We start from the raw sequence: 11,728 nt of genomic DNA on the forward strand, positions 1-11,728 counted from the left end.
TGGCTCAAGTGATGTAGAACTAAGAGGCTCAGGGACAGAGTTCAAGACCTGAGTTCAAGCCTCAGGACCAGAAACAAAAAGATTTGGTTGGACACTGGTGGCTCACATCTCTAATCCTAGCTACCCAGAAGGCTGAGATCTGAGGATCCAACTTCAAAGCTGACCTTGGACAGTAAAGTCCATGAGACTATTATCTCTGCCTGATTAGCAAAACAACAACAACAACAAAAACCCAGGAAGGGGCCTGGGAGGGTGGCTCAGTGGTAGAGCGCTTGCCTTGCATGCCTGAGGCCCGGGTTTGATTCCTCAGCACCACATAGGCAAAAAGAAAAAAGCCGGAAGTGGTGCTGTGGCTCAAGTGGTAGAGCACTAACCTTGAGCTGAAGAGCTGAGGGACAGCACCCAAGCCCAGAGTTCAGGCCCCACGACCGGACCCCCCCCCAAAAAAAAAACAAAAAAACAAAAAAATACCCAGGAAGTTGAGCTGCTGAGGCTCAGTGCTAGAGCACCAACCTTGAATGAAAAAGCTAAGGGACTGTACCCAGACCACAAGTTCAAGCCCTTCTACCAGAATACACACAAGCTTTAGTTTCTGATCTGGAAGGCTGGGAGTTTCAAGGTCTACCAGACCTGCCAAGGTTCTTCTTGTGTGTGGGGACCCTCTAGATTCCCAAAGCTACATACGGCTTTGTATAAAGAGACCAAGTAAGTTTGGGGGACTCGGGTGTCTCTTCACACAAGCCCCCCCCTCAGTACCTCACCTAACACAAACGTGCTTCCCAAGCCCCAATCTCCAAGTGCCATTCAGTATGAACTGGGGGAATTGTTTCCAGCACCTTCATTCTGGGAAACATATACAACCCTTCTTTAATCCTACAAGGTCTGACTCAGCCACAAAGTCTGTGGGCCCCACAAACCCCTCCCTGTCAAGTTCAACATTTGCTATAATGACTCACCTTTTTTTCTTTTTTTGGTCGGTTGTCGGGCTTGATCTCTGGGCCTGGGCAGTCCTTCAGCTCTTCAGCTTAAGGCAAGCGCTCTACCACTTGAGCCACAACGCCATTTCCGGTTTTCTAGTGGTTTATTGGAGATCATAGTCTCACGGACTTTCCTGCCTGGGCTGGCTTTGAACTGCGATCCTCAGATCTCAGCCCCCTGAGTAGCTAGGATGACCGGCGTGAGCCACAGGCAGCCGGCTTCACCTTTTCTTTAAATCAAAGTGAATCCCTTTTAACAACACCCTAGAAAAACAAAAGTAAGTTCATTCCTGCTCACATTCAGAGGTTTGCATCCATGGTGGACTGGAGGCAGAGGAGGCTGCAGACCTCATGGTGGCCAGGAAGCAGAGAGGGAACTTGTGCTGATGAACTTTCTCCTACCTTTGTTCCATCCATGCTTCCAGCTTATTGGATGATGCCAGTGACAATCAGGACAGGTCTTCCAGCACCATTTGCTATCCCACAAGTCAATCATCTCTAGAAACGCCCTCAGGGACACACCCACAAGTCAGCTTTACAAATCCCCTAGGTGTCCCAAAAAAACCTTCAAAGAGCTAGTGGGCCTTCCAGCCTGAAGAAAACGCTGTGCACCACAAATGGCCATTGGCCTCCTCTCAGAGGTGAGCCTACACGCCGCGGCCTCCAGCCGCAGCTCACCCGGGCAAATCAAAGAACAAATTGTGTTTGAGCCTCTTGGGATTTTATTCTTTTTCTCGTGTAGAACAAAGTGCACATCCATCCTTACTGGATGGAAAGGGACTGGTGCCCAGGAGAGTTGGCTGAGGATGGAGATGGCGGCCTGAGTAGATTTGGGAAATGCTAGGGAGAGGCTGTAGCACTATTACAGCTCTACTGCCAGGTTCTTTAAGTGAAGGGGGAAAGAAAGACAGAAGATGATCCCCAGAGAAAGCAAGAAAGGGAAGGAGGGAAGAAAGGCAGAGGGAGGGAAGGAGGGAGAAAGACAGGTTTCTCGTGGTCTTTGGTTTAATTTCTGCCCATAAATAGCACCCATACCCCATGATTTTCAAGGACATTGGCTCACCTTGAGTTCTCTTGAGAGAACCCCAAAACAGGTAATTTTTTTTTTGGTTTGTTTTTGTCGGTAGTAGAATTTGAATTCAGGGTCTCACACTTGAGCCACATCTCCAGCCTGACATTTTTGGTTAGTTAATTTTGGAAAGTGAGTCTTGAGGACGTTTTTAACCCAACCAGCCTCAAACCATGATCCTCAGACCTCAGCCTCCTAAGTAGCTAGGATTACAGTGTGAGCCGCTGGCACCTGTTTCCCACCCCAAGCATCTTTTTTTCTTTTTTTGTCGGTCGTGGGGCTTGAACTCTGGGCCTGGGCGCTGTCCCTCAGCTCCTCAGCTCAAGGCGAGCGCTCTACCACTTGAGCTACAGCGCCACTTCCGGTTTTCTGGTGGTTTATTGGAGATAGGAGTCTCATGGTCTCTCCTGCTGGGGCTGGCTTTGAACCGTGATCCTCAGATCTCAGCCTCCTGAGTAGCTAGGATGACAGGCGTGAGCCACCAGCGCCCGGCCCAAGCATCTTTTCTTAAATGCCTTTGAATGTTAAAGCAACAACAAAATGCTTCACTTGCACTCCAAATGATGTGTTGGCAAAAACAAATCACCTTCTCTTGGAAGATATCAGTAGGTCCACTGATAAAGGGTAAACAGAACTCCCACAAAACAAATTTGAACTTGAATCAGACCCTGTGGTTCGCACATATCCTTAGGGAGGAGGCTGAGGACACTGAATCTGCAGGATGACTCCATCTTAATCAATGAAGGGCTGGGCACTGTGGCATATACCTACCATCCCAGCTACAAAGGAAACACAAATAGGAGGAACACAGTCCAGACTCAACCAGGCAGAGGGGGGGGGGGGAGGAGAGACCCCATATTGGGGGAAAAAAAGAAAGCTTAAGCAAAAGCAAGAGGCCTGGGAATGTGGCTCAAATGGTAGATCAACTGCCTAGCAAGTGTATAGCCTGGAGCTCAACCCAGTATCACACACACACACACAGAAGCCTGAAGCTCAACCCAGTAACACACACACACACACACACACACACACAGAAGCCAGCCTGGGCTGTGTGGACATTGGTCAACTTCCTTTTTGCGCAGGATGTTGAGATTTGTAAAGATCTTGCTTAAAATACAACCAGTCAGATAAGGAGGGAAGCCCTGGTCTCCGGTCAGACAGTCTTCAGTGGGAATATTAAGAGCTGGATAATTCTCAGCCCCATCTGCTGTGGCCAGAATGTTCTAGAAAGCTGGGCACATTTATAATCCCAGCGACTCAGGAGGCTGAGAACTAAGGATTGCAATTAGAAGCCTGCCCAGGACAGAAAAGTGTGTGAAACTCATCCCCAACCAGCAAAAAGCTGAAGGAGAGCTGTAGCTCAAGTGGTAGAGCACCGGCCTTGAGCGGAAAAAGCCAAGCAAGAGAGCACAAGACCCTGAGTTCAAGCCCTAAAAAGAAAAGACACGGAATGTTCTAGAATGTCTCAGCATCAGAGGTGCAGTGGGTGAAAGATTGCGGGAGGTGGGGAGGGACCAAGGCACTTTGGGGACCCCATGCCAGGGTATGGCTCTATACAGCAGTTGGACTTGAGGGGGGCGGTGTTGCACAAGCATTCTGTGAGCAGGGTGGGGGGCTCTGTAATGGGGGAACCCCAATCATCACCCCAGCTTGGAACCATGGCATCCAGGCGATTCACAGAGCCAGCTGAGACCAAGCTGAGGGAACCTGAGAAAAACAGGTGATCGCCACCTCCCCGAACATGAACTTGGACAAGCCACCCCAACTTCAGGCAGCTTTGTTTTCTCTTCTGTCCCTTGTGAGGCTTGAACTCAGGGCCCGGGCGCCGTCCCTGAGCCTCTTTGTGCTCAAGGCAAGTGCTCTAACCACTTGAGCCACAGCGCCACTTCCGGTTCTCTGGTGGCTCATTAGTCTCGAGGTCTTTCTGCTCAGGCTGGCCTCCAGCTGGGATCCTCAGATCTCAGCCTCCTGAGTCGCTAGGATGACGGGCGGGAGCCATCACCAGCGCCCAGCCTCAGGCAGCTTGTAAACACCAGGCTGGGTGCCGGGGGTGGCGCGGGCGGAAGTGGAAGGCACGGGTGACGCCGCTGGACGCGTGGTAGGACACGCTGCCCACGGCCAGCCACGAGAATGCCACGGAAGCAGCAAGTTCGCGCACAGCCAGGACCCCAGGCCCAGCTGTCCTGAGGCTCGAGGCTCTAGAAGCAAAGGGGACCACGCGGGGGGCGGAGGGGGGCGGGCAGGAGGGAAGGGGGTGCTCTGAGCTTGGAGCCAGCCCCCGTGCCTGGCTCGTGCCTCAGTCATTGTCCTGCAGGAGAAGGTTGATTTGGGGCGGGGGTTATCACCCCTAACAGCTGCAGCTGCTGGGCTGGGGCGGGGGGGCGTCCCCCAGGGCCGGGCCTTTCCCATTGCTGCCGGGACTCGAGGTGGGCTCCAGAGACTCGTTCATCTTGTCACAAATGATGTCAACCAGGCGCTCGAACACCTGCTTCACGTTGATGTTCTCCTTGGCACTGGCTTCAAAGAACTCGAAACCTGCACGGGCAAACCATGGGGTACTCATGAGACACCCTCCTGGGGTGGGAGAGGTCTCCGAGCCCAGGCGAATTTCAATGCTACTTTTTTGTTGTAGTTAGTCGTGGGCCTTGAACTCAGGGCCTGGGCGCTGTCCCTGAGCTTTTGCCCTCAAGGCTACCATGCTACCACGTTGAGCCACAGCACCACTTCTGGCTTTCTGGTGGTTTATTGGAGATGAGCATCTTACAGAGGGGCTGGGAAGGTGGCTCAGTGGTAGAGTGCTTGCCTTGCATGCCTGAGGCCCTGGGTTCGATTCCTCAGCACCACATAAGAAAAAAAAAAAAGCCGGAAGTGGCGCTGTGACTCAATGGTAGAGCGCCAGCCTTGAGCTGAAGAGCTGAGGGACAGCGCCCAGGCCCAGAGTTCAGGCCCCATGATTGACAAAAAAAAAAGTCTCATGGACTTGTCTGCTCAGTCTGGCTTTGAACTGTGATCCTCAGATCTCAGCCTCCTGAGTAGCTGGATGACAGCCGTGAGCCACTGTCCTCTGGCTCCCTGAGAGTTTTTTTTTTTTTTTTTTTTTTGGTCCGGTCATGGGGCCTGAACTCTGGGCCTGGGCGCTGTCCCTCAGGTCTTCAGCTCAAGGCTGGCGCTCTACCATTGAGTCACAGCGCCGCTTCCGGCTTTTTTTTTTCTTATGTGGTGCTGAGGAATCGAACCCAGGGCCTCAGGCATGCAAGGCAAGCGCTCTACCACTGAGCCACTTTCCCAGCCCCTCCCTGAGACTTTTATCTAATGAACTAGTAAAAAGCCAGAAGAGGAGCTGTGGTTCAAGAGGTAGAGCACCAGCCTGGAGTTAAAAAAAAAACAAAACCTGAGGCTGGGAAGGTGGCTCAGTGGTAGAGCACTTGCCTTGCATCATGAGGCTCAATTCCTCTGCACCACATAAGCAAAAAGAAAAAAGCTGGATGTGGCGCTGTGGCTCAAGTGGTAGAGTGCTAGCCTTGAGCTGAAGAGCTGAGGGACAGCGCCCAGGCCCTGAGTTCGAGCCCCATGACCGGACACACACATACACACAAGAACCTAAGGGACAACACCCAAGTTATGAGTTCAAGCCCTAGGATTGGCACACACATTAAAAAACCCCAAACCAGGGCTGGGAAGTGGCTCAGTGGTAGAGAGCTTGCTTTGAATGCATGAGGCCCTGAGTTCAACTCCTCAGCACCACATAAACAGAAAAAGCTGGAAGTGGTGCTGTGGCTCAAGTGGTAGAGCACTCGCCTTGAGCTGAAGAGCTGAGGGACAGCACACAGGCCCAGAGTTCAAGACCCAGTACCAGAAAACAAACAAACAAACATAAAAAACAAAACCCCAAACCATTCATTAAGTTGTGGACTGCACAACACTGGGTGGTTGGTTGTGATTTGTTGAAACAGTATAAAACATAATGAACTCTGGGCACCAGTGGCTCACACCTGTAATCCCAGCTCCTCAAGAGGTTGAGATCTGGGGCTGGGAAGGTGGCTCAGCGGTAGAGCGCTTGCCTTGCATGCATGAGGCCCTGGGTTTGATTCCTCAGCACCACATAAACAGAAAAAGCTGGAAGTGGAGCTGTGGCTCAGTGCTAGAGCGCTCACCTTGAGCTGAAGAGCTGAGGGACAGCGTCCAGGCCCAGAGTTCAGGCCCATGACCCCCCCCCCCAAAAAAAAACAAAAAGAGGTTGAGATCTGAGGATCATGGTTCGAAGCCAGCCCAGGCAGAAAGTGCATGAGACTCTAATCTCCAATGAGCCATTTAGAAAAAAAAGCAGCGTTGTGGTTCAAGTGATAGAGCGCCAGCCTGCAGCAAAAGATGACCAGGGGCAGTGCCCAGGCCCTGAGTTCAAGCCCCAGGACTGGAAAAAGAAGAAAGAAAGAAAGAAAGAGAGAGAGAGAAAAAGGAAGAAAGAGAAAAAGGATGGAGAAGAAAGAAAGAAAGGAAGGAAGGAAGGAATGAAGGAGATAATGAACTGAAAAATCAGCTTCAGGAGGCTGAGATCTGAGGATCTCGGTTCAAAGTCAGCCCGGGGAGAAAGTCTGTAAGATTCCTATCTGCAATAAACCTCCAGAAACCCAGAAGTGGCGCTGTGGCTCAAGTGGTAGAGCACTAGCCTTGAGCTGAAGAACTGAGGGACAGCACCCAGGCCCAGAGTTCAAGCCCCACCCACCATCAACAACAACAAAAAAGAAAAATCAGCTTCCATTGTAATGATCTGGGGTTCCAGGAGTGTTTGTGGGCGGGTCCCCCGAAATGGAGCCGGGTGCTGGGGTTGGCTCTGGGCCTGGAGGCCGGGGTGGGGCTGTGCACTGACCCAGGTCAGCGGCCAGCCGGTGGCCGTCCTCGGCGGGGACCACGCGCTCCTCCTCCAGGTCGCACTTGTTCCCCACGAGGAGGACCTGCGCGTTGTCCCACGAGTAGGTCTTGATCTGCGTGGCCCTGTGGAGGGGAGGGCCGTGAGCCAGGGGCTGGGGGCCGGGAAGGCCCGGGGCGGGGGTCAGCGGGGCGCCCGGCCTCACCAGTCCTGCACGGCGGTGAACGAGTCCTGGTTGGCGATGTCGTACATGAGCAGGAAGCCCATGGCGCCGCGGTAGTAGGCCGTGGTGATGGTGCGGTAGCGCTCCTGGCCCGCTGTGTCCTGCGGGAGCAGCGGTCAGCCGGCTGCGGCCCACCTGGTCCCTACCCGCACACCCTGTCTGATGGGGGAGGCGCATGCTTGTCCTCATGCCCAGTCTGATGGGGGAGGCAGGGACCTGCTCTCAAATCCCAGTCTGATGGAGAAGGCACAGACCTGCCCTCATGCCCCAGTCTGCTGGGGGAGGCACTGGCCTGACATGCCCAGTCTGAGGGAGGCATGGCCCTGCCTGATGGGGGTGGTACAGACCTGTTCTCATGCCCCAGTCTGATGGGGGAGGCAGACCTGCCTTCATGTCCAGTTCGCTGGGGGAGGAATGGACCTGCCCTTATGTGCCAGTCTGATGGGGGAGGCATGACACTGCCCCCTCCCCTTGACCTTGCTTCCAGGGACCACTTAGTGGCCGCGCAGATGGAGCTGGGCTAGGAGGGCTCCATCTTCATTCCACTGTTACCATGACAACCGTTGCCAGCAGCTGGGGTGGGGGTGGGGGGCTCTGCAGACCGGATAGAGGAAGGGCGAGGGCATCTAGGGGGCTGTGCCCTGGCCGGAGATGCCACTTTCCTCTTCAGCCCCTCCATTGGGTCACCTCTCCCGGGGGACATGCTACCCCCTCCCCCTCCCCCTGCCCCTCCCACCAACGCCTGCGCAGCAGCCCCGGCCCACCCAGATCTGCAGCTTGATCCTCTTGTCATGGCGGTAGACGGTCTTGACCTTGAAGTCGATGCCCACGGTGCTGACGAAGGCCGGGGTGAAGGAGTCGTCGGCGTAGCGGAACAGGAAGGACGTCTTGCCCACGCTGCTGTTCCCGATGAGCAGCAGCTTGAACATGTAGTCGAAGTTCTGGTCGGCAGCGTCCCGGGGGCCCGCAGGGGGGTCTCCGGCCGATGCCATCACGGAGACCTGGGGGATCCGCAGCTGCAGCTGACCGCAGCCCTGAAGGATGCAATCAGACACCAATGGCAGGTTCGGTGGATCTACCTGGCCTGGGTTCAAATCCTGGCTCTGCCAGGTGGAGATCCAAATCACCTGGCGTTATGTTGTTCTCACTGATTGGCTCTCAACATCCTCTTCTGGAAAACGGGATGCTTTTCTTAGTTCCTACCATAAAAGGCCATTGGATGGCCAGGCAGGAGTGGCTCACACCTGTAGTTCTAGCTACTCAGGGAGGCTGAGATCGGAGGATGGCGGTTCAAAGCCAGCCCAGGAGAAAAGTCCCCCATGAGACACATCTCCAATTAACCATTTAAAACCAGGAAGTGGGGCTGGGAAGGTGGCTCAGTGGAAGAGTGCTTGCCTGGCATGCACGAGGCTCTGGGTTCGATTCCTCAGCACCCCATAAGCAGAAAAAGCCGGAAGTGGCGTTTTGGCTCAAGTGGCAGAGCGCTTGCCTTGAGCTAAAGAGCTGAGGGACAGCGCCCAGGCCTAGAGCTCATGCCCCATGACCGACAAAAATAAACAAACAGAAGTGGTGCTGTGGCTCAAATGGTAGAGCACTATCCTTGAGCAAGAAGAGGTTTGGGATATCTCCTAAGTCCTGAATTTAAGAGGCACAACCGATTAAAAAAAAAAAAAAAACTTAATTGGTTGGGAGCCTAAAATGAGGTGTGTGTATGTGTGTGTGTGTGTGTGTGTGTGTGTGTGTGTATACACTAGTACTGAGGCTCAAACTCTTTTTTTTTTTTTGTCAGTTGCTGGGCTTGAACTCTGGGCCTGGGCGCTGTCCCTCAGCTCTTCAGCTCAAGGCTAGTGCTCTACCACTTGAGTCACAGCATCACTTCTGGTTTTCTGGTGGTTCATTGCAGATAGGAGTCTCACAGACTTTCCTGCCTAGGCTGGCTTTGAACTGGGGTCCTCAGAACTTAGCCTCCTGAGTAGCTAGGGTGACGGGCATGAGCCACCAGAGCCTGGCTTGAGGCTCAAACTCAAAGCTTCCCCTACTCCCTTGACTTTTCCTGCTGAGGGCTGGCCCTCTACCACTTGAGCCTCACTTCCAGTCTCTCTGTTTTGTTTTTTTTTTTTTGCTAGTCAGCTGGAAATCAGAATCTCACAGCTTTGTCTGCCCACACTGGCTTTGAATCAGGATCCTCAGATCTCAGCCTCCTGAGTAACTAGGATCAGAGATTTGAACCAGCAGCACCTGGCCCAAATGAGTTTCTTTATTCATTCAATGAACACACCCAGCCTGTCTGTGCCAGGGGCTGTTCCTGGCAAGGACACAGCTGTGAATAAGACAAAGGGCAGGAGGAAGGCTTCCCACATGCTTTCTAGAGAGTTCGTATTGATACCCAGGGTATAACCACTGCTCAGAAATTCAAGGCTAGGGCAGAGGGGCGCCCAGGCTGCACCACACGTGTGGACTTTGCTCTCAGGTAGGCAGCTGGTAAAGCCCAGGTATGATCTGGAGGCACCTGCCAGCTGGACAGATTCCCCCCCCCCCCCTTTTCCTGGGCATGTGTTGACTTTGGCAGGTATTGGCTACTGGGGTGCCTGCCCGGCCCCCCCCCAAGCCCAGTTTAACCCTTTCCCTGAATTCCCAAGACAGAACATTTGTAAATCCCCGGCTCTGCTTGCAAGTTGGTACTTGCTATTTTCTATTTGTCAAAGGGGCTGGAACTTTCTCCCTCTTCTGCGAGGCTGACTCAAACTCAGACTCAACCCAGGGAGGCAGGAGATCGATTCCTCCAAGGCCAAAAAAACAGGGTCCCAGGCGTCTAGTTATCTCAGGCCCCCCACTTCCACGACCACCACCCTGGTGGTCCTGTTCCCCTCCGCCTGCGCCCCCCCCCCGCCCCCAAGACTCTGCTTTGGGACCCATAACCAAGTTGCAAGCATTTGCAAACACCCAGTATGCATTGGGGGGGGGGGTAGGCGGGGAGGAGGCTCAGCTCTGGGTCCTGCCCCAGGCCTCAGTTTCCCCCAGCTGTCTACCGCAGCTTCCGGAACTGGAGGAGAGGCGGGCACCCCGCCGAGCTGTTTCTCAATGACCACCGGGCGTTTTCTTTCTTTTTTTTCAGCCAGGACCCAGCCAGCCCCACCCCGAGTTCCCGGAGAACGAGTTTGGGGCGGCGCAGGGCCGCCAGGCTGCGGCCCCGGCCCAGCCCCACCTCCCTCCACCGGGCACCAGGTGAGGGTCCGGGGCCCTCGGACCCGGCCCCCTTCCCCGTGGGCTTGGGGCGCCGGCCGCCTCCCCCATCGCCATATGGACCGCCCGCGGGTCCCCGGCCGGGCCTCAGCCCCGCGCCCGCGCCCGCGGCCCGGCCCGGGGAGCCCAGCGGGGTGCGGGCGCGGGACCCGCGTCCCCGCAGCCTCGCCCTGGTCCCCAGGCCCTGCCCCGACCCCCTCCCGCCGCCGGACCGGCAGGCACGCGCAAGGGAAGCGGGTGCGCTCCTGCGCAGGGGATCACCTCTTATCCCGGACGCTGCCCGCAGGTGTCCGCCTCCCTAGTTGCTGCGGCCTGACCCCGGCCGCGACCCCGGCCCCGCAGTCGCCACCACCGCGCCGTCCGCAGCCACCCGGATCCCGCGCGGGCTCCGCCCAGGCGGCGAGGGAGGGGCCGGGGCCTGCCACGGCGAGGGGCGGGGCCAGCAGGCCGCGGTGGGCGGGGCCTAACGGGGGCGGGGCTGAAGGGTGCGGATGGGCGGGTCCCGAGGGTGTGGTCAGCGATAGCAAGTGCGCGCTGCTGGAGGTGCGTTGGGGGCGGGGATTGTGAGGAAGGGGCCGGCGGCCGCGGGTGGGCGGGGCCTGCGCGGTGGAGGGCGGAGCCAGAGACCGTTTGTGGGCGGGGCTGTGCCTGCCGAGCCCGGGTGGGCGGGGCCTGCACGGTGGTGGGCGGGGCTGCGCCTGCCGAGCGCGGGTGGGCGGGGCCGGACGCTGCGGGCGCAGAAGGAGCCAACCCGCCCCGGACAACCTGACAACTGACACCTTCCTTAACCGAGGGTAGAAAATGACCATAGGCTGGCCGGAGGACTGGGGAGTGGGGTTCGAATCCCAGCTCCATCACTTGGCAGTCTTGTTCTCTCTGGGTATTAGAACCTCTTCCGCAGTAAGAAAACCAAGGGGCCGGGCGCTGGTGTCATCTCTGCTACTCAGGAGGCTGAGATCTGAGGATCGCGGTTCAAAGCCAGCCCGGGCAGGAAATTCCGTGAGACTCTCGAATGAACGACCATAAAAAGCCGAAAGTGGCGCTGTGGCTCAAGCGGTAGAGTGCTAGCCTTGAGCTGAAGAGCTGAGGGGCAGCGGCCAGGCCCAGGGTTCAGGGCCCACGACCGAATACGGAAAAACAAAAACAAAACAACAACAAAAACACAAGGGACCCGCGCCAGTGGCTCCCACCTGTCATCTCTGCTACTCAGGAGAACTGAGATCCGCAGATCATGGTTCAAAGCCAGCCTGGGCCGACAAATCCGAGAAATTCTGATTTCCAATTAAACCAGGAAAATGCCAGAAGTGGATGGAGCTCTGAATCAAGTGGGAGAGTGGAAAAAGTTAAGG

The 11,728-nt window shown here is 55.7% G+C and overlaps 1 protein-coding gene across 1 annotated transcript; it reads right to left on the reverse strand.

Moving 5' to 3' along the window:
* Positions 1 to 3,058: 3,058 nt before the first annotated feature.
* Rab3d (RAB3D, member RAS oncogene family) lies at positions 3,059 to 10,789 on the reverse strand. The gene is made up of 5 exons (XM_042693770.1): positions 10,641 to 10,789; positions 7,901 to 8,170; positions 7,119 to 7,237; positions 6,914 to 7,038; positions 3,059 to 4,581 (listed from the first exon to the last, which is right to left on the reverse strand). Exons 2-5 carry the CDS (start codon positions 8,126 to 8,128, stop codon positions 4,394 to 4,396), a joined length of 660 nt encoding a protein of 219 aa, XP_042549704.1. The 5' UTR covers positions 8,129 to 8,170; positions 10,641 to 10,789; the 3' UTR covers positions 3,059 to 4,393.
* Positions 10,790 to 11,728: the final 939 nt, after the last annotated feature.

This window comes from Dipodomys spectabilis, unplaced genomic scaffold (genome assembly GCF_019054845.1).
Source record: "Dipodomys spectabilis isolate Male_0828 unplaced genomic scaffold, ASM1905484v1 ptg000173l, whole genome shotgun sequence".
Lineage (NCBI taxonomy): Eukaryota > Metazoa > Chordata > Mammalia > Rodentia > Heteromyidae > Dipodomys > Dipodomys spectabilis.